At 42.4% G+C, this 23192-nt stretch overlaps 2 protein-coding genes across 7 annotated transcripts; both read right to left on the bottom strand.

The window, feature by feature from the left end:
- Window positions 1–8178: 8178 nt before the first annotated feature.
- Window positions 8179–11442, bottom strand: hbegf (Heparin-binding EGF-like growth factor). Of its 2 annotated transcripts, NM_001165167.1 has the most exon segments (6): window positions 8179–8910; window positions 9039–9126; window positions 9250–9405; window positions 9677–9851; window positions 10039–10245; window positions 10595–10810. In NM_001165167.1, coding segments are annotated over 4 exon segments (420 nt in total). In that variant the 5' UTR covers window positions 10055–10245; window positions 10595–10810; the 3' UTR covers window positions 8179–8910; window positions 9039–9053.
- A 1003-nt stretch (window positions 11443–12445) lies between these two features.
- LOC110533394 (heterogeneous nuclear ribonucleoprotein H) lies at window positions 12446–20151 on the bottom strand. Of its 5 annotated transcripts, none has more exons than XM_021617544.2 (11): window positions 19993–20151; window positions 17963–18074; window positions 17703–17858; window positions 17424–17567; window positions 16690–16828; window positions 15538–15734; window positions 15202–15308; window positions 14971–15106; window positions 14730–14813; window positions 14485–14580; window positions 12446–13114 (listed from the first exon to the last, which is right to left on the bottom strand). In XM_021617544.2, exons 2-11 carry the CDS (start codon window positions 18045–18047, stop codon window positions 13023–13025), a joined length of 1236 nt encoding a protein of 411 aa, XP_021473219.1. In that variant the 5' UTR covers window positions 18048–18074; window positions 19993–20151; the 3' UTR covers window positions 12446–13022. The 5 variants fall into 5 exon arrangements, with proteins under 5 accessions (XP_021473219.1, XP_021473221.1, XP_021473222.1 ...); XM_021617546.2 differs by having other exon boundaries at window positions 12446–13118; window positions 19993–20150; XM_021617547.2 differs by having other exon boundaries at window positions 12446–13118; window positions 15547–15734; window positions 19993–20150.
- Between the last annotated feature and the right edge of the window lie 3041 nt (window positions 20152–23192).

The following is a 23192-nucleotide window of genomic DNA, read 5'->3' as shown; positions in this document are numbered from 1 at the left end:
ATCTACAGTAGGGTTTGTGTCAATTCAGAAAGTGACTTGAAATTCATGAATTGAAAATTAGATTATGACTTTAGTGGTTAGAAGGTGTAACATCTGTTTGGACACATCACATGCAGTGTGTTGATCTCAAACATGGTTTGTGTGCTACGTTAGGTAACTCTGTACTTCTCGCAGGAAATTAAGGAGATTAGATGTACCGATGATTACAACAAGCCCTAAAAGCCATGTTTCCATATTGACACAAGCCACAAAGTGATCATATAAAAGGAACAGCATATCCTGTACAGTGCATTCGTTGGTACATGTTGTGTATGTTGACAGCATATCCTGTACAGTGCATTCGTTGGTACATGTTGTGTACGTTGACAGCATATCCTGGACAGTGCATTCGTTGGTATATGTTGTGTACGTTGACAGCATATCCTGTACAGTGCATTCGTTGGTATATGTTGTGTATGTTGACAGCATATCCTGGACAGTGCATTCGTTGGTACATGTTGTGTACGTTGACAGCATATCCTGGACAGTGCATTCGGAAAAGTATTCAGACCCCTTGACTTTTAACACATTTTGTTACGTTACAGCGTATGGGGCGGCAGGTAGCCTAGTGGCTAGTGCATTGGACTTGTAACCGAAAGGTTGCAAGATCAAATCCCCGAGCTGACAAGGTGAAAATCTGTCGTTCTGCCCCTGTAACCCACTGTTTCTAGGCCGTCACTGAAAATAAGAATTTATTCTTAACTGACTCGCCTAGTTAAATAAAATAAAACAGCCTTATTCTAAAATGGATTCAATTGTTTTTTTTCCCTGCCATCAATCTACACACAATTCCCCATAATGACAAAGCAAAAACAGGTTTTTAGAAAATTTTGCAAATGTATTAAAAATAAGAAATGAAATATCACATTTCCATAAGTATTCAGACCCCTTACTCAGTACTTTGTTGAAGCACCTTTGGCAGCAATTACAGCCTCGAGTCTTCTTGGGTATGACACTACAAGCTTGGTACACCTGTATTGGGGGAGTTTCTCCCATTCTTCTCTGCAGATCCTCTCAAGCCCTGTCAGGTTGGATGGGGAGCGTCGCTGCACAGCTCTCCAGGGATGTTAGATCGGGTTCAAGTCCGGTCTCTGGCTGGGCCACTCAAGGACATTCAGAGTCTTGGCTGTGTGCTTAGGGTCGTTGTCCTGTTGGAAGGTGAACCTTCGCCCCAGTCTGAGGTCCAGAGCTCTCTGGAGTGTATTTTCATTAAGGATCTCTCTGTACTTTGCTCCATTCATCTTTTCCTTCGATCCCGACTAGTCTCCCAGTCCCTGCCGCTGAGAAACATCCCCACAGCATGATGCCGCCACCACCATGCTTCACCGTAGGGATGGTGCCAGGGTTCCTCCAGATGTGACGCTTTGCATTCAGGCCAAAGAGTTCAATATTGGTTTCCTACGGACCAGATAATCTTATTTCTCATGGTCTGAGAGTCCTTTAGGTGCCTTTTTGCAAACTCAAAGCGGGCTGTCTTGTGCCTTTTATGGAGGAGTGGATTCGGTCTGGCCACTCTACCATAAATGCCTGATTGGTGGAGTGCTGCAGAGATGGTTCTGGAAGGTTCTGCCATCTCCACAGATGAACTCTGGAGCTCTGTCAGAGTGACCATCGGGTTCTTGGTCACCTCCCTGACCAAGGCCCTTCTCCCCTGATTGCTCAGTTTGGCTGGGCGGCCAGCTCTAGGAAGAGTGTTGGTGGTTCCAAACTTCTTACATTAAAGCATTATGAGGCCACTGTGTTCTTGGGGACCTTCAATGCTGCAGACCAGATGTTTTGGTACCCTTCCCCAGATCTGTGCCTCGACACAATTCCTTAGACCTCATAGCTTGGTATTTGCTCTGACATGCACTGTCAACCGTGGAACCTTATATATAGACAGGTCTGTGCCTTTCTAAATCATGTTCAATCAATTGAATTTACAACAGGTGGACTCCAATCAAGTTGAAGAAACATCTCAAGGATGATCAATGGAAACAGGATGCAGCTGAGCTCAATTTCAAGTCTAATAGCAAAGGGTCTGAATACTTATGTAAGGTGCAAAAATGTAAAACAAAAACTGTTTTCGCTTTGTCAATATGGGGTATTGTGTGTAGATAGATTCTTTGTTTTTTTTTAAATCCATTTAGAATACGACTGTAATGTAACAAAATGTGGAAAAAGTCAAGGGATCTGAATACTTTACAAATGCACTGTATAAAAGGTGCTGTAAAACTTAGATTTAGAGAGGTGTTCGCCTGAGCAATATTCTCATTACCAACACAACTCAGAACCCTACAAAGCTAAGTGGGAGAGATATCAAGGATTGAATCTTCATAATATTTAACAGTGTATGGATCTATGTGCACTCGTATCTGTGCCAATATTACTGGGCACCTCAAGTTCCTTAATTATCTCATTCACCGTCCTATGTTTGTCAGTCAGCTGTGTGTTGATATCTTCTTTAGACTGCAAGATGAACCTGAGAGAGAGGAGAGGGAAAGATGAGAGAGGAGAGGGAAAGAGGAGAGAGGGAAAGAGGGGAAAGGGAGAGGGAAAGAGGAGAGATGGAAAGATGAGAGAGGAGAGTGAAAGAGGAGAGAGGAGAGGGAAAGAGGAGAGATGGAAAGATGAGAGAGGAGAGGGAAAGAGGAGAGAGGAGAGGGAAAGAGGAGAGAGGGAAAGATGAGAGAGGAGAGGGAAAGAGGAGAGAGGAGAGGGAAAGAGGAGAGGGAAAGAGGAGAGAGGAGAGGGAAAGAGGAGAGAGGAGAGGGAAAGAGGGGAAAGGTAGAGGGAAAGAGGAGAGGGAAAGAGGGGAAAGGGAGAGGGAAAGAGGAGAGATGAGAGGAGAGGGGAGAGAAAGAGGAGAAAGGGAGAGGGAAAGAGGAGAGAGGAAAAGAGAGGAGAGGGGAGAGAAAGAGGAGAGAGGGAAAGAGGAGAGAGGGAAATATGGGAAAGAGAGAGGGAAAGAGGGGAAAGGGAGAGGGAAAGTGGAGAGATGAGAGGAAAAGTGAGGAGAGGGGAGAGAAAGAGGAGAGAGGGAGAGGGAAAGAGGAGAGAGGAAAAGAGAGGAGAGGGGAGAGAAAGAGGAGAGAGGGAGAGGGAAAGAAGAGAGAGGGAAAGAGGAGAGAGGGAGAGGGAAAGAAGAGAGAGGGAAAGATGAGAGAGGGAAAGAAGAGAGAGGGAAAGAGGAGAGAGGGAGAGGGAAAGAGGAGAGAGGGAAAGGGAGAGGGAAAGAGGAGAGATGAGAGGAAAAGAGAGGAGAGGGGAGAGAAAGAGGAGAGGGGGAGAGGGAAAGAAGAGAGAGGGAGAGGGAAAGAGGAGAGAGGGAGAGGGAAAGAGGAGAGGGGGAGGGGAAAATAAAATTGAGAGAAGAGGGAAAAAGAGGAGGAGAGGGAGGGGGAAAGAGGAGAGAGGAGAGGGAAAAAGGAGAGGGAAAGCGTGAAATCAGGGTGTGAGGGGAGAAGACTTCACAAGAAGTCACATTTAAAAAACAGTAAAACAATGTTACAATAAAACATTGTAAACCAAACGATAACCCTTGCCATGCTAGCAAAAGGCATTAATAAGAGTATTGAATTCCAGTTCAATTTGGGCACGATGTAGCCCAATGATAAACTGAGGTGTTCTTGTATAACAGTACACTAACTGTGCAAGACTCAACAAAGGACATTGTCTAAGTAGGGGGAATTGAGACAAATTGAAGGATACAGACATTTATCCACACACACACACACACACACACACACACACACACACACACACACACACACACACACACACACACACACACAGAGGAAGTGAAAGGGAATGAGGGTTCAAATTAAATCAAGTTTTATTTGTCACATGCGCCGAATACAACTAGTGTAGACTTTACAGTGAAATGCTGAATACAACTAGTGTAGACTTTACAGTGAAATGCTGAATACAACTAGTGTAGACTTTACAGTGAAATGCTGAATACAACTAGTGTAGACTTTACAGTGAAATGCTGAATACAACTAGTGTAGACTTTACAGTGAAATGCTGAATACAACTAGTGTAGACTTTACAGTGAAATGCTGAATACAACTAGTGTAGACTTTACAGTGAAATGCTGAATACAACTAGTGTAGACTTTACAGTGAAATACTGAATACAACTAGTGTAGACTTTACAGTGAAATGCTGAATACAACTAGTGAAGACTTTACAGTGAAATGCTGAATACAACTAGTGTAGACTTTACAGTGAAATACTGAATACAACTAGTGTAGACTTTACAGTGAAATGCTGAATACAACTAGTGAAGACTTTACAGTGAAATGCTGAATACAACTAGTGTAGACTTTACAGTGAAATGCTGAATACAACTAGTGTAGACTTTACAGTGAAATGCTGAATACAACTAGTGTAGACTTTACAGTGAAATGCTGAATACAACTAGTGTAGACTTTACAGTGAAATGCTGAATACAACTAGTGTAGACTTTAAATTGAAATGCTGAATACAACTAGTGTAGACTTTACAGTGAAATGCTGAATACAACTAGTGTAGACTTTACAGTGAAATGCTGAAGCCCTTAACCAACAATGCTTTCAGACGTTTTAAGAAAAATAAGTCTTAAATAAAAAATAGATAAGTACATTTTTTTAAATAAAGGTAATAAATAATTTTAAACAGCAGCAGTAAAATGGCAATAGCAAGGCTATATACAGGGGGTACCGGTACAGAGTCAATGTGGAGGCTATATACAGGGGGTACCGGTACAGAGTCAATGTGGAGGCTATATACAGGGGGTACCGGTACAGAGTCAATGTGGAGACTATATACAGGGGGTACCGGTACAGAGTCAATGTGGAGGCTATATACAGGGGGTACCGGTACAGAGTCAATGTGGAGGCTATATACAGGGGGTACCGGTACAGAGTCAATGTGTGGGGGCACCGGTTAGTCGAGGTACTTGAGGTAATATGTACGTAGGTAGAGTTTAAGTGACTATGCATAGATAATAAACAGAGTGTAGCAACAGCGTAAAAAGAGGCCCGGAGGGTGACTGATTGATGTCATGAGGGTGGTGGGAATTTAATTCCGATCTTACTACATCCGGTCTCTACGTGTCATGGGTTTCCCCTTACAACCAGGCTTATGTTTCGAAATTGTGATGTGATACTTGCTCTCCCATCTTTGGACAGGATGAGATTACATTTAGGTCAGCATAATTGTGCTACTGAAGAGCATAAGTGACAGCAACACAAACAGGTTACTTCATGGGAAGTGTGTTTTCTTGGTGAATAAATACAGTAATCAGACCAGAGACTGTTACTCACACTTGATTTCTGCACGTGTTTCTTCATGCCAGTGAGATGGTCGATCTGAAGATCTGCCAGTTTCACCTTTTGTTGTGTGCCATTCTTTTTTCTTCTTCGATTGCAGCTCTGCAAAGGCCTACATGAACAAATAGGACAACGTTGTGTCAACATCAGACCTGAGTTCACATACTATTTTTATTTTTTTATTATTTTATTTAGCTAGGCGAGTCAGTTAAGAACAAATTCTTATTTTACATTGATGGCCTTTTTGAAGTTGGTGGGGGTTGACAATTTTGGGACTTTTCTATTGCAACAGGCAAGCTAAAGTTTTTCACAGCTAAAGTAAGTATTTGAAATGATTGCAAATAGTGAACCGTCCAGAGTAGTGATGCTGGACTAGTGATGCTGGACGGGCGGGCAGGTGCGGGCAGTGATCGGTTGAATAGCATGCATTTAGTTTTACTTGCGTTTAAGAGCAGTTGGAGGCCACGGAAGGAGAGTTGTAATGGCATTGAAGCTCGTCTGGAGGTTAGTTAACACAGTGTCCAAAGAGGGGCCAGAGGTGTACAGAATGGGGTCGTCTGCGTAGAGGTGGATCAGAGACTCACCTGCAGCAAGAGCAACATCATTGATATTATACAGAGAAGAGAGTCAGCCCAAGGATTGAACCCTGTGGCACCCCCATAGAGACTGCCAGAGGTCCGGACAACAGGCCCCCCGATTTGACACACTGAACTCTGTCTGAGAAGTAGTTGGTAAACCAGGCGAGGCATTCATTTGAGAAACCAAAGCTGTTGAGTCTGCTAATAAGAATGTGGTGATTGACAGAGTCGAAAGCCTTGGCCAGGTCGGTGAATACGGCTGCACAGTAATGTCTCTTATCGATGGCAGTTATGATAGCGTTTAGGCCCTTGAGCGTGGCTGAGGTGCACCCGTGACCAGCTCAGAAACCAGATTGCATTGCGGAGAAGGTACGGTGGGATTCGAAATGGTCGGTGATCTGTTTGTTAACTTGGCTTTCAAAGACCTTAGAAAGACAGGGTATGATAGATATAGGTCTGGAGCAGTTTGGGTCTAGAGTGTCCCCCCCTTTGAAGAGGGGGATGACCGCGGCAGCTTTCCAATCTTTGGGAATCTCAGACGATACGGAAGAGAGGTTGAACAGGCTAGTAATAGGGGTTGCAACAATTTTGGCAGATAATTTTAGAAAGAGAGGGACCAGATTGTCTAGCCCGGCTGATTTGAAGGGGTCCAGATTTTGCCGCTCTTTCAGAACATCAGCTATCTGGATTTGGGTAAAGGAGAAATGGTGGGGGCTTTGGCGGGTTGCTGTGTAGGGTGCAGGGCAGTTATCGGTGGTGACTGTTTCCTAGCCTCAGAGCAGTGGGCAGCTGGGAGGAGGTGCTCTTATTCTCCACGGACTTTACAGTGTCCCAGAACTTTTTTGAGTTAGTACTACAGGATGTAAATTTCTGTTTGAAAAAGCTAGCCTTAGCTTTCCTAACTGCCTGTGTATATTTGTTCCTAACTTCCCTGAAAAGTTGCATATCATGGGGGCTTTTCGATGCTAATGCAGAACGCCACAGGATGTTTTTGTGCTGGTCATGGGCAGACAGGTCTGGAGTGAACCAAGGACTATATATATTCCTAGTTCTACATTTTTTGAATGGGGCATGCTCTTGATTGAAAACAGCAGAGGTGTATTTGGAGGGCGAGTTAGTTAAGATGACATCAATGAGGGTGCCCGTGTTTACAGATTTGGAGTTGTACCTGGTTGGTTCAATGATCATTTGTGTGAGATTGAGGGCATCAAGCTTGGATTGTAGGATGGCCGGGGTGTTAAGCATGTCCCAGTTTAGGCGTATTAATGCATACTTTTACATGTGTGAAATAGGACAAACATAAGCACCAGCCAAATTATTAGGGAATAGGGAAGCTGGTCATTCCACTGACATCTTTGACTTTGTTTAGCAATCAGCTATCCCCTATACCTATAGTATTTGAACTACAGATGGTCACTGTAGAATGTGTTTACCAAGCCTGATTATTTGACCCTGCTGGTCATTTATGAACATTTGAACATCTTGGCCCATGTTCTGTTATAATCTCCACCCGGCACAGCCAGAAGAGGACTGGCCACCCCTACATAGCCTGGTTCCTCTCTAGGTTTCTTTCCTAGGTTTTGGCCTTTCTATGGAGTTTTTCCTTAGCCACCGTGCTTCTACACCTGCATTGCTTGCTGTTTGGGGTTTTAGGCTGGGTTTCTGTACAGCACTTTGAGATATCAGCTGATGTACGAAGGGCTATATAAATACATTTGATTTGATTTGATTTGTGATACCGTACCTAAATGGAGAGATTTGTTTTACCACTGCAGGAAGTGCTTCCTCGGGGGTTTACTGACCGTCAACCGAAATGGCGCCAGTGGTTAAACCACACAAACTCTCTATTATCATAGCACACAATGTTCCCAGAGTATCTCCAGTGACTGGTAAACATGATCGGAACAGAAAGAGTGTAGGTAAAAACAGTGTTTTGCAAACCCCATATAACTTCATCATCAGTAAGGAAAATAAAACAAGGAATTACAAGAATGAGAACTACCTGTAAATTTGACTGTGAAAAGCTGTGTTTTATTTTTGCCATTTTCATTCTGAAAACATTTCTCAAGTTGATGTTTCATCAAATTGCAGTTTACATCAAACTCTTGTCCTTATTCCTCTATTTTTTTTTTTTTTAACAAAACGTTTCATTTCTAGCATCATTGATGGTTCAAGCCTCACTCTATCAATCAGTGAAATAGAAGCAAGTACATAATGAATGATCTTTCACCTTCAGAATTTCTTCTGCGTTTCTGTTTTTATTTTTTTATAGGTTTATTATTTTTGGTATAACCAAATGTTAGATCAAAACATGAGCAGCATGTTGTTTTACACTATAAATACATATTAACATACATTTGACAGAATACAGAAGCATACAAACAAACTGCCAGTGCACTCTGAACATAAAAAAGCAAGTACAAATCTGAATAAGTACCACTTACGTATTAAATAAATACATTATTTAAAGGACTGATTGATACAATACACCAATACTACAATGAGAAATTCTGGTAAAAACCACATAGAAAGATTGAATGGAACATAGGCACTTTGCACCCTTTTCTACAAATAATGAAACATTTTAGATGGAGAAGGAAAACTCCACACAGCTGAGAGCCCACAATAAATTCCCTATTGTCATACTGTACGTCAGATAGCTTGAGGGATGAGCGTCACGTTGGTAGTGACACCAACTGACAACAATCTAAATTCCCTAAATTCTCTCCACGGTCTGTTTTAATTCCTCCGTGTCATGTAAAATGACTTCAGTCAAGTTAGTGTGCCCCAATTAGTTAATGGAGATTTCTGTTCCAATTGGGAAATGGCCCACGCATACAATCATGGTTCCGGACTGTCTTTCAGGAGGTCTGTCAGACCATGCCGGGCAGGTTTCCTACGTGGTAAACATAATCCATCTCCCCCCTACATCGCCACAGGTTCCTCTTGGGGATGAACTTTATCTTAAAATGAACTGAGGTAGAATTGTCATCCTCCTAGCTGGAATAGAGCACATGGAGAAACAATAAGCAACCACCTATTTACTTCACTTTATGACAATGCCTCAGACAACAAACAAAAAAAACAGTACGGGGTCATGAATCATTATGCAATAGAAAGACACTCACTCTGTCACTAAATTCTCAAGGATATGCGACCGCCTCAAGCTTGACCTTCTCCTCATTTTCAAGGTTGTATTGACCTTGCTTATGATACCTGATATGACAAAGGAGAAAAACAATACGTGTTATTTGTGGACAGGACAGAGGCAAGTTGGTGATCCTGAAACATCTCAAACCTTTCCAAAAGACAGAAAAACAAGCTCTGAGGCACACTGACCTGATGGCCATTAATATGGCGATGACTGTCAGACACAGAAAGGACACAACCACTGCCACCACAGCCAGTGCTATTGTCCTGTTGTAGCCTTCTGCTTCCTTTGTCACTGGCAGGGTGAAAAGGTGACACCGCTCACCAGAGTATCCAAGCAAACATCTACAAAGAAATACAGTAAACAGTGACTTGAGTTTGGAGACACACACACACACACACACACAGACAAATACACACACACACACACACATACATACATACATACATACATACACACACACACACACACACACACACACACACACACACACACATATACACACACACACACACACATATACACACACACACACACATATACACACACACACACACACACGATAAGTGTCTAACACAATACGGATATGGTGCTGAATGAGAGGACGGGGCTCACATGCAGGATGGCTCTCGTAGTTCTCTCAGGTATTGGCAGACCCCATGAATGCAGTAGTCTTTATACTTCCTCAGACAGGGGTTCCTCTTCTTACCCTTTCCTTTTCTCTTGCCCTCCCTTGTCCTGACTGTGTAAGGAGCCACGGGCAGATCTTTCGGCTTGGTGGAAAATGCCACTGGAGATGAGAGGAAGATCGGAACAATACATTTATTAACAACAAATAATTGGGATTCAGAGATATAAGATCCATATACATTGTATAAATAGGTTCCTTATTAAACATTCCATATGCAAAACGTGAATCTTTGAAAACGTTCTAGACTGGAGGGGCTGATGAATAAACTACTGGTAAACTACTGTACCTTTTGGAAACTGCATTTCATAATCCCCAGACAGATAGTCCTCATCACCATGTTCATAATAGTATTCCTCCTCGTCATATTCTAGCTGGTTGTCTCTTATTTCCTTATCATTGTGGAGGAGACTGACCACAGCTAATTGGACAGGAGACTTATCCCCGTGCCTGTCAATGGTATTGGCAGAGTTACCACTTGATATCCTGAAAGACACTGGAGACACACATAGGAAACTTTATTTACGTGAGATTGAATGCAGCCACACAAAGTAGGACAATTCCTCCCGAGCGATAGCAAGAGAGAGAGAGAGAGGAAACACGCTCCGACTACAGTTCATTGACACTTTAAATAGTTTGACATATTAGGCTATACATCTTAAAACATGCTATAAATGTTAATATATTGCATATAGCCTACTATTATATATTCCTAAAGATGTTATTCTATACATTGTTAGAGCGGCTGGGCGAGCCTATATAATATACCCCTATAAACAAATCGCTGCAACATTGTCACGATTTGGTTTTAAGTGCAGACCAGTCATTGGTCCCGACTCACTCACCTGATCCATAAACTATAAAGATTGCAAATCTGAGATAAATATTCATCGCTGTTTTTCTTTTGAGTTGGCGAAAATACACTCAGAACGAGGCGTAAATCCTTTTGATGTAAATTCCACGGTACGATCTATTCCGAGTTAAACGTGTCCAGTAAGCTAAAGGTGTCGCTGCTTCTCTGCTTGTGACCTCTGTATCCCAGTCTACTGCCTTGGGCGCACAGTTGGAAAAGAACTGTTTCCTACTGGTGCAATTATGTATGTTGCCTCCCAATGATTCATGGCCACACCTTTCAATAGAGGCAGAACCTATACTGTAGTGTGAATTTCATGGCAGATAATATATTGGCTATGCCTCGTATTCAATGAGAGGACATCCTAATGTCATTATTTTTGACATTCCGTAGCCTCCAGTGTGATGATCAATCCAGCAGCAAGCCAGGGACGACGGCAGGTTATATACACCCTGATATCCAATTGTACCTGCCTATCCTCTAATAAAAGGAAGCCTTCAGTGTATACCTACCTACCTATTCATGCACGTGCTAGAACATGTCAGTTTTTTAGACTTTCAATTTACAAATCTCAAGCGATCACTATAATTATTTTATTATAAAAACCTTTGATTTGTCCGAGAATGTAAGTTGATAGAATATGTCAAATAAATAAAAACGGACGGTATTTAGCCTAACGCGCGCATATGGACAGGCACGTTGTCGACCAGTACCGGTGCGCCTAATGTAGGTTAGGGGGCTATTACCAGAAGTGTGCGGCGAAGAAGAAAGAGGTATTTTGCCTCGCACAATTGGCCCAGCGTAGTCCGGGTTACGACGTCATTGTACATTTATATTTTTTATTTTACCTTTATTTCACCAGGTAGGCTAGTTGAGAACAAGGTCTCTTTTACAATTGCGACCTGGCCAAGATAAAGCAAAGCAGTGCGACACATAGAACACTGAGTTACACATGGAATAAACAAAACATACAGTCAATAATACAGTACAAAAACAAGGCTATATACGATGTGAGCAAATGAGGTGAAATAAGGGAGGTAAAGGCAATAAAAAGGCCACGGTGGCAAAGTAAATATAATATAGCAATTATAAACACTGGAATTGTAGATTTGCAGTAGGTGAATGTGCAAAGTAGAAATACTGGGGTGTGAGCTGTATAATAAATAAATACAGTAGGGGTTGAGGTCATTCTTGGGTTATGTACAGGTGCAGTGATCTGTGAGCTGCTCTGACAGCTGGTGCTTAAAGCTGGTGAGGGAGATAAGTGTGTCCAGTTTGAGAGATTTTTGCAGTTCGTTCCAGTCATTGGAACTGGAAGGACAGGCGGCCAAAGGAGGTATTGGTCCTGGGGGTGACCAGTGTAATACACCTGCTGGAGCATGTGCCGCTATGGTGACCAGCGAGCCGAGATAAGGCAGGGCTTTACGTAGCAGAGTCTTGTAGTTAACCTGTAGCTAGTGGGTTTGGCGACGAGTATGAAGCGAGGGCCAGCCAAGGAGAGCGTACAAGTCGCTGTGGTGGGTAGGGTATGGGGCTTTGGTGACAAAACGGATGGCACTGTGATAAACTGCATCCAGTTTGTTGAGTAGAGTGTTGGAGGCTATTTTGTAAATAAGAATGTGGCTGACTTGCCTAGTTAAGAATTATTATTATTTTTAAACAAAGCACAAGTATTCACTAAATAGGTCAACAGCGCCACCAAGTGTTAGAATGGGGTAGTAGGAACTAACAGAATGTCAATGAGCATTCTTCTTATACCAGGAATAGCCTTTAGTTGTCTGGGAAACAGGCTTGTGGTGAATGCCCCAAAATATATGGCTTTAAAAAGGAATGACAAGAGAAAATATGTTAACAAGTTTATTAACGATGCCCAATAGAATCAAAACCAAGACAGTGAGAGGGGATGAGACAACTATGACAAGGTTTAAAACATTTAGCAGTTGAGTCAACCAAAAAGAATATCCTGTTTAAAAAAAAAAAAAAAAGCTATTTCAACATGCTCTTTAACATTATAAAAATCCCTCCGGCTCAAAGCAAGTTTATAGGAACTATGAAAAAGGATCTGAAAATGTTTCTTGGAGGAGCAGTCATGATTACCATATTTACAAAAGCACACGTTGCTTCACACACAATCCAGTCATTCAGGCTTTAACTACAGGTATAACTAGGGCGGAACCGAAATCCATCAGCCCATGAGGTCTCAGATTCACAATACAAAAACAAAAGAAAACATATTATACTGACTCCAGTGAGTTAAGGTTAAGAAAGGCTTGGATAAAAACATGCCCTCCCCTCATCTTTCATACATTAGAGTTGAGCCACTGTACAGAATCTGTAACACTCGCAAAAAACAAAACATGACATACTTTGCCAACAGCGAAGAACCTAGTTTTCCAGCTGCCCGCCCCCTCCCGGAACCCCTACATGCCCCATCCCGCTCCGATGCCGCCATTCATGCCCACGGAGCCACGGCTGCTGCCATAGTAACTGTTGCTCATCCCGCTCTGATTACCTAACAGGAAATAGAAATAGCAGCATTATTACCGACGCAGACTTACCTTCTCCAATACAAACTACGCAAAAATATACATAAAGTGGATACTCAAGACCTCCCGGGTGGCGCAGTGGTTAAGGGCGCTGTACTGCAGCGCCAGCTGTGCCACCAGAGACTCTGGGTTCGCGCCCAGGCTCTGTCGTAACCGGCCGCGACCGGGAGGTCCGTGGGACTACGCACAATTGGCCTAGCGTCGTCCGGGTTAGTCCGGTCTCATCGCGCACCAGCGACTCCTGTGGCGGGCTGGGCGCAGTGCGCGCTAACCAAGGTTGCCAGGTCTCCTCCGACACATTGGTGCGGCTGGCTTTCGGGTTGGATGCACGCTGTGTTAAGAAGCACTTGGTTGGGTTGTGTATCGGAGGACGCATGACTTTCAACCTTCGCGATGAGACAAGATAGTAGCTACTAAACAATTGGATACCACGAAATTGGGGAGAAAAAAAAAGGTTAAATTAAATTTAAATTAAAGTTAAATTAAAATTAAAGAAAGGATGAGCAACGGCAAAATGTCAACAAAATTGTCATTTTTTTGGAGACATGTTAAAATAGTGTAGCTAAAAGTTAGCTAATAGTTTAACTAAAACATTTTAGCTGGCTAGCTAATCATCTTAGGGGGCAAACAATTCCGTTATTTACCATTCATTTTTGGGATTGGGGTACACAAAAAAAAAATGTGCTAGTTACCTAATGATATTATTTTACGATAAATTGTATTGACAATATTGCAATATTATTTTTGCGCTATTTGGCTGTACCTGCACCAACACTCCAGTATTTTTTCCTTCTGTAGCTTGTTCTCCAAAAAGATCCATCTCCATCTTTTTAAATAGGGAGCCAATATGTTTTCAGCACATTTATTACAATGACCGATCAAAACAATCATGGCTTTTCCATCCCCCTGCAGCAGACATATGATGAGCAATGGCCCGACCGCGATGTAAAAATCACCGTATGGAATCACAATACATATAGAATCACGAGAATCTCAATGCATATCGTATCGTGAGGTCCGTTGGCAATTCCAAACCCTAGTTCAAATTTGCCACAACAACTCTCTTTGCTAGTAAACGGGACGCTGTCTCCACAATGGCAATGTGTCTCCAGCAATGTAAATAACTTTGACATCTCCACTTTCCAAGCATATATGACCTCATGTAATATTTTGATTAGTGATGCAAATCGTGAACAATATAGGGCCATGTAAACTATATGTAGAGGTTAGGAATTTTTCTTATCTGACATGGTAAGTAAAAGTAAATTTAAGAAAGAAACTGGCTTAATGTTAGTAACAACTCTCCTGTGACAGGCAGCAGAGAGCTGACACTTACTGTAATCATTGTACCCCCCCATGCCGGACTGGCTGCTGTAACCACCTGTATAACCAGTACTCATCTGTTGGCTTCCTCCATAGGAAGATTGGTTGGCTGTGGAAAATAGAACTCTGTCAAATAAAATACCGTACAACAATATGGTGCATGTCCCAATTAAAGACAAACTGATTCTGCACACAGAACTACACCCGTTGGCCCAGAATATACTTTTATGCCTTCATCTACTTCCCATAAAAACTCACCCATAGCCCCCATCATCTGTCCACCATAGCCACCATTGCTGCCCCCTGCTGTCGAGTTGAGGAACAACTCAACATAACGGTGCTCTGAGGAAGAGAGGGCAGTGTGAAACAAGGCAAACATCCTGATTGGATTTAAAAAAATAAAAAAAATTTTAAAAGACAGAATGTTTAGGATGCAACTACCCAGACAGGAGCAGTGATGATGACCCACACACAGCACATTAAATTACTGCAGACTCACGCATGTTGGCTTTATCCTTGGACATGGCGGCCACAGCGTCCTCATGCGTCGCAAACTCCACGTCGGCCTCTCCAGTCACCCTCCCGTCTGGCCCGACCTCGATGTGCACACGCACTGGGTTCAGCGGAGAGAAAAACTACACGGGAGCGGGGGGGGGGGGGGGTGGCAACAATTAGCATTACAAGTCAGTGACTTGAGTGTGTATATAACGTAACTAGTTCTGGTACTCACACTGTAGATGTCAGTCTCTGTTGCCCGGTAAGGAAGACCTCTCATGTGCACGCAGTGTCCGGTCGTACTCTGAAAACTTGAACCACTGTCACCATAACGATCTGAACCTATAGACGTGCACAGAGTTAGAAAGTTTATGATTAGTCCCACCCACGAATACAGTAGAAATATACGGAACTCCGGTACGCATTCTAACACCCAAAAACACGTTTGGTTTTCCCATGCCGATGTGTCCCATCATCACCATCCACCGGTGATCTCCAAAGACAGAGCAGAAACGTGAAGAGAGAAAAAGAAGAAGAAGAGGGATGGCAGGGAACTGAACTATAATCTCACCAGCCTCACCTCCACCGTAGCCCCCACGACGCATCCTGTCGAAAGAGCCTCCTCGGCTCATGCCGTTGTAGCCACGGCCGCCTCCACCACCGGGCCGGTCGTAGGGGCCTGGTCTCTGCATGCCGCCCATGGTTTTGCGTGGGGGCTCGTAGTTCGTCCGCACCTCTGCATTGCTGCTCTTGAATATCTCAATATACCTAAAAAGGCACACAGACGAGCATTAGGCCACAGTGCTAGTACCAAATTGTTTAACGACTATTGAGGAGAATACTGTACACGAGCAAAACAAAAATCGGGTAGCACTAAGGACATAGGAATGTAGCATTTGCATCCTGTTACTCACATCCATGCATGTCAATCATAATATCGATAAGAGAAGTAATGTCTCAAATTAGTTTCTCTTGTTAGGGTTAGTGACATACAGCCACTGAATGCTACAGCTATTTTCCTGTTGATGTTTTAATAAACTATCACTGAGAAATCCAGAAAATGTAAAAAACCTTTTCTTATGGTTACTCAATAGAACCATAGAGAAGTACACTGTCAGTGTTGCCATTATGCAATTAAGAAATAAATGCCATTATTGACCCCCAGAAAATCAAAGCTTTCCTTGTGACTGCAGGATCCATGGCCCAAGGAAGACTGGGTCTCAGTTACATCTGTATGCCATGAGGGCCTGTGGATTAGTGCAGAGTGAAAACTGGTACCATCTTGGGCAAAAACACCATGGTGTCAAGGTGCCATTTTTAGAGAAGACATTTAAATTAAATTCTAAATTAACTAGATTTGGGGAGAGGTAAATGAAAAGCATTTGATTTGTTTCTGGCCCAGTTTAGTGATATATATTCTGAATTCTCCATTTACAGTACAAAAGGTGTTTCCTGACACCTTTGAGTGGAAGTCAATCGAAAACCCAAGCCCAGGACAATCACTCAGCACTAAAGTGTGTTTTGGCCCAAAAATACGAGGTGCGTCTCTGAATTCGAAGAGACTATGGGGGGGGGGGGGCGATGATCTGAAATGGATACATGTATGAATAGTCCTTGTAGCATGTGCAGGTTCTTGGCATGTGTCATTACCACAGGAGACGATTGTGGTAACAGGTGAATACCATAAGAAAAGCAGCTTAGCCAGCCAACCATCCATCCCCACCTGTGCCCTATTCTTTCCTTGTGTTTCTTTAGAGCCTTTTCAGCTATATCCTGTGAAGCAAACTGCACGAAGGCCTCCCCCGTACTCCTCCCCTGGAAGTCCATCGGCAATGTTATCCCATTTGGCACGATTTCCAACCCTTCAACCCAAGGACAGATAACCCCAGCAGGGTGGGGGGGGGACATATTAAATCACATGCCCATTCACAGAGTTGTTGCTCTTTTTCTTAAAAAAAATAACAAAATGAAAAAAGAAAGAAAACAACCACATCAGACATGAGAACCCCTATGGAAAAAGAAGAACCGTATGAACAGCGTGCCAGGTGACTGTCAGCATTTGGATAATTCATTTACTTACTGTATTTTCTACTTAATTTTGGGAACATAAAACAAAATAAAGAGGGAGCCATAGAATAGCAGGGAGAAATGAAGTTAGTGCTTGTTTGCACCAATTAATAAAAAGTGGTGCTGTTGTTGCGTGGACGACTAATGTAAGATTCACCCAAAACAGAAGTATCCATCTAGGCTCGAATTAAGTCTCAGGTCTGATGGGACTATCATAGTGATGACATTTAATTGGGATCTGATCTCCGTGATATGACAAGAGGCCATTAAGATAAGAATTTTTCTTCAGCCAAGTCTAGAACTACAGGCAGTGTATTTTCAAAGCTATGTTGATATCAACTGAGGGCGATAATCTTAATTGTACTGGAGGACAAAGGGCAAAAAACACACCTAAGAAGAACTGGACAATCTCCTCCTTGCTACAGCCGAAGGGAAGGCCACGCAGCCTCACAAGCCCGTCCCCCTCAGTCTCTGGGCTGTTTGGACCGGTGTGCTTCATGACCCAGTCCATCTCCACGTTGTTCGACTTGAATACTGAGACAGAAAACAGAACACGGGGATTCTTTAGCATCTAATCTCATATCAGAACCTGTTCGCACAATCACCTTGAAGATAATCATAATTCAAAGATACTATTGGAATCAGAAGACAAACCAAATTAATGAATACCTTCCACATATCGGTGACCCAGGGTCTCTCGGTCTTTCTTGACAGCAATCTTGAGGTCGTCCTCTGACTCCAGCTCTACGAAGGCCTCGCCGCTAGGCCTACCCTCGCGAGTGTAGGTGAAATGGATGCTTGTCCCATTGTTTGCAACTTTACAATCTGGAATATTATTGCACCAATTTAGTCACCTGAAAAACTTACGATATACTTACAGGCTTTGTTTTTATTAGGGGGAGAAAAAAGTATCCCCGTTTTTTTTTTACCAGAGAAAAATCTTGCCACTTCATCCACAGCGCAAGACCAGGGAAGGCCACGAATACGCACCACAAATCCCTCTCCATCTGCCATGGTTATTTTATAATCCGTCAGCCCTGGCTTGAGAGAGACAGTCAAAGTAAGCTACTATACATCAGGGATCGGCAACAAGCTGACCTCGGGCCAAAACATACCAGCGAGGGATTTTTTTATGCCCCTCCGGCAGTTGTTTGTTTTGGGTATAAAAAAAATGTATATCACCAGGATTTTCAGCAAATAAAATTGTTTAATTGCCAAATCTGTTCCCAGGTATTCCCACTAGAAGACATGTGATCATGTGGCTGCTTTGTTGTCTCCACCTTCTTGCCCTTTGTGCTGTTGTCTGTGCCCAATAAAGTTCGTACCATGTTTTGTGCTGCTACCATGCTGTGTTGCTGTCTTGTAGCTACCATGCTGTGTTGCTGTCTTGTAGCTACCATGCTGTGTTGCTGTCTTGTAGCTACCATGCTGTGTTGCTGTCTTGTAGCTACCATGCTGTGTTGCTGTCTTGTAGCTACCATGCTGTGTTGCTGTCTTGTAGCTACCATGCTGTGTTGCTGTCTTAGGTCTCTCTTGTTGTGATGCGTGTTTTGTCCTATATTTATATTGTATTTATTTTAAATCCCAGGCCCTGTCCCTGCAGGAGGCCTTTTGGTAGGCCGTCATTGTAAATAATAATTTGTTCTTTACTGACTTGCCTAGTTAAATAAAACGTTGTTTTCTTAAATGGTGTTGCAGTGTAATTAATGTATGTAATTGTTATTTACAAATAAAATGTGTTTTTGTGCTAAATTGTGGACAATTTGCAGTGTACAAATAATATTATCAGTATTAGTTCTGGCCCACAACCATCGATCAGAAATAAATGACCCGCAGCTTAATCTAGCATGCCAGTGCAATACAGTCAGTGCATCTAGATGGGGAACTAGCATTTATTAAAGATGCACTATGCAGAAATCACCCCGCCATTTCCTGGTTGCTAAAATTATAATAGTAAGCTTAATTTCAGTTTATGGTGACAAAACAAGTATACTGTAGAGAATCATTGTTCCATCTAAACCGCTGTTTGAATCTCTTTTCCATAACCAAACATATTGTATTTTCAGTTGGTGTACAAAAACGAAAGTAAAACATGCGCAAATTAAATTTAAAGGGAAGCATAGAAATAACGCAAATAGAACACGTCTACCGCTTCTTACGCTTGTTTAATGAGAATGACAACACACACTTCTATGTGAATTTGGTCCATTCGCCCAAAAATCTCCTATTGCAGATTTAACGATAACTGGCCATATTAAAAAGGAACATGATATAGCGTTCTCGAAAGTATAAAATGTTTGTCCATCTCGCAAGAGTGTGGGACTTTGCTGAAACCACAGCTGACTATCAAGGAGAATAAACGGGTCAGGCGGGAGCCATTTTGGGAGGTAAAGCCAGAGCTCACCACATCTTCTTCAAATCAGACCCCGGGAAATCACTAGCTAAGCTAACGTTACTAGATAGGCTTACTGTAATACATCATATTTTACACCAGAGTCTATTAAACTCCTGTACCAATGGCATGGCTATTTGAGTTGCTAGCTAAACAGTACTATTTTATTTGGAGGGGGTTCTCCTATATCAATCTCTGGCTGACCTAAAAAAAAAGAGCCAACATTTTAATTAATGAGTAGGTAACCTTAGATAACTAGTTAGATTATGAGTTTAGACTTATAATTATCTTGCACGTCTGTTATTCGTTAGCGAGTAAATGCCTGAATTATACATTTACAAAACCAGCAACAATGTTGGTCGTTTTCTAGTTAGCTACACAAAGCATGCTATCCGCACGCAGACAAAGACGTCGCAGGCCTCAAGACTCCCATGCCCTAGCAAGCGACCCGTTCATTAATCGAGATCAGTCTGCAATTAGAAAAATAATGTATAAATGCTTATACTTGAAACCTGCGTTAACTAACATTTCGGCTTTAATAGAATGCGACCACCAAAATGAAAATACCTTGATGTCTTTTGTAGTCGTGTGTTCGGCGTGGCTCCTGTCTGGACTAGAGAGCCTACAAAGCCGAAACCGCTAAACAAAGATTGCGAAGTTCTTCTTCTTTGAATTTGTATTGGCTGATCGCAACCAACTGAAAGGTGCGTACACCGCCACCTACTGTAATGGAGTGTGAGGACTCCCTATTAATCTATTTATCTTATCTAGCCCTGTGCTTCCGGCTACTGTTCTGGCGTATGAATTAATTACACTATGTGACGCAAAAGGGAAGGGAAATAGGACGGGGAAATGGAAAGAAAAATTGCCCTACCAAATAACCAACCCTACGCTCATTAAAACCTCACCACTATCCCACTACTTAGCCCTATCTGATCCTACAGCAGGCCGGCTGCCTGGGAGGACGGGACAATATTGTTCAACACACATTGAAACTCATCTGCAGTGAAATCTCGTACATACAAGTAGTTATCTGCCGTTGCTACCACAACTATTTATCCATTTTTCGTGATTTATGTTCCGGTTCCGCTATGCAGTTGGTAACCATGGTTATGAACAGATGCAATAAAATGCTAATTAATTACTTAAAAATCATACAATGTGATTTTCCGTCTCTCACAGTTGAAGTAAACCTATGATACAAATTACAGACCTCTACATGCTTTGTAAGTAGGAAAACCTGCAAAATCGGCAGTGTCTCAAATACAGTGCCTTGCGAAAGTATTCGGCCCCCTTGAACTTTGCGACCTTTTGCCACATTTCAGGCTTCAAACATAAAGATATAAAACTGTATTTTTTTGTGAAGAATCAACAACAAGTGGGACACAATCATGAAGTGGAACGACATTTATTGGATATTTTAAACTTTTTTAACAAATCAAAAACTGAAAAATTGGGCGTGCAAAATTATTCAGCCCCTTTACTTTCAGTGCAGCAAACTCTCTCCAGAAGTTCAGTGAGTATCTCTGAATGATCCAATGTTGACCTAAATGACTAATGATGATAAATACAATCCACCTGTGTGTAATCAAGTCTCCGTATAAATGCACCTGCACTGTGCTAGTCTCAGAGGTCCGTTAAAAGCGCAGAGAGCATCATGAAGAACAGGGAACACACCAGGCAGGTCCGAGATACTGTTGTGAAGAAGTTTAAAGCCGGATTTGGATACAAAAAGATTTCCCAAGCTTTAAACATCCCAAGGAGCACCGTGCAAGCGATAATATTGAAATGGAAGGAGTATCAGACCACTGCAAATCTACCAAGACCTGGCCGTCCCTCTAAACTTTCAGCTCATACAAGGAGAAGACTGATCAGAGATGCAGCCAAGAGGCCCATGATCCCTCTGGATGAACTGCAGAGATCTACAGCTGAGGTGGGAGACTCTGTCCATAGGACAACAATCAGTCGTATATTGCACAAATCTGGCCTTTATGGAAGAGTGGCAAGAAGAAAGCCATTTCTTAAAGATATCCATAAAAAGTGTCGTTTAAAGTTTGCCACAAGCCACCTGGGAGACACACCAAACATGTGGAAGAAGGTGCTCTGGTCAGATGAAACCAAAATTTAACTTTTTGGCAACAATGCAAAACGTTATGTTTGGCGTAAAAGCAACACAGCTGAACACACCATCCCCACTGTCAAACATGGTGGTGGCAGCATCATGGTTTGGGCCTGCTTTTCTTCAGCAGGGACAGGGAAGATGGTTAAAATTGATGGGAAGATGGATGGAGCCAAATAGAGGACCATTCTGGAAGAAAACCCGATGGAGTCTGCAAAAGACCCGAGACTGGGACGGAGATTTGTCTTCCAACAAGACAATGATCCAAAACATAAAGCAAAATCTACAATGGAATGGTTCAAAAATAAACATATCCAGGTGTTAGAATGGCCAAGTCAAAGTCCAGACCTGAATCCAATCGAGAATCTGTGGAAAGAACTGAAAACTGCTGTTCACAAATGCTCTCCATCCAACCTCACTGAGCTCGAGCTGTTTTGCAAGGAGGAATGGGAAAAAATTTCAGTCTCTCGATGTGCAAAACTGATAGAGACATACCCCAAGCGACTTACAGCTGTAATCGCAGCAAAAGGTGGCGCTACAAAGTATTAACTTAAGGGGGCTGAATAATTTTGCACGCCCAATTTTTCAGTTTTTGATTTGTTAAAAAAGTTTGAAATATCCAATAAATGTCGTTCCACTTCATGATTGTGTCCCACTTGTTGTTGATTCTTCACCAAAAAATACAGTTTTATATCTTTATGTTTGAAGCCTGAAATGTGGCAAAAGGTCGCAAAGTTCAAGGGGGCCGAATACTTTCGCAAGGCACTGTACTTGTTCTCCCCACTGTACATGTGTGTATATATATATATATAAATAGTGGTCAGACTGATAGGCAGTGGGGACCAGCAGGAGTTGGGCTTGAACAGGGGGACTGCTTTCGCCCAAACTTTAGACTTCTAATTAATTACATCATGAATTACTGGGCGAGTTCATTTTGCATCTTCCAGTGGGTAGAAATTTCACTTTTGGACCAATGGGCACTGGGCAATGCAAAACTAATTCGCCCAATGAAACGAGGTCTAATCGCTTTCCACATAGGCAATTCATGTGAGATAAATCTGAGAAATGACTGAGAAATGATCTGCTTAGGGAGATGGATACAGACATCCTGGTCACATGGATGAGCTGTGCTTTCATAAGCAGTGTGGGAATGCTCATCATGTCGGCACCGTTGAGAACTACAGTGTCTGAGATTCTGTCCTGCCACTTGATACTCAGGAACTTCCTCAAACAGTTCAGGTGAAAATGACCTGGTTTCCTGGCATAGCGTTCGTAGACTGGCAGACAGGATTTGCAGCCATAAGTAAGGGTCGGTAATGTGACTGCCTGGTAAACCGTTTTGTTTCCAGTTTGATGCCTGTCCTTTCCCACACCAAATCTCACAGACGGCCAAAGGCTGCACTAGCCTGGGCGATCCTGATGTTTGTTTCATTGTTTATGTGAATACCGCAATAAATTCCGCTACCAAGATAGGTGAATTTGACCACAGCGGACAGTTTCTGACCTTTCAAATCAAATCACATCAAATATTATTCGTCACATGCGCCAAATACAACAGTGAAATGCTTACTTACGAGCCCCTAACCAACAATGCAGTTTAAAAAAAATATGGATAAGAGTAAGAGATAAAAGTAACAAGTAATTAAAG

The sequence above is a fragment of the Oncorhynchus mykiss genome, chromosome 10 (genome assembly GCF_013265735.2).
Source record: "Oncorhynchus mykiss isolate Arlee chromosome 10, USDA_OmykA_1.1, whole genome shotgun sequence".
NCBI lineage: Eukaryota > Metazoa > Chordata > Actinopteri > Salmoniformes > Salmonidae > Oncorhynchus > Oncorhynchus mykiss.
Note: the sequence above shows the minus strand (reverse complement) of the source record. Positions and strands in the feature narration are given on the sequence as shown.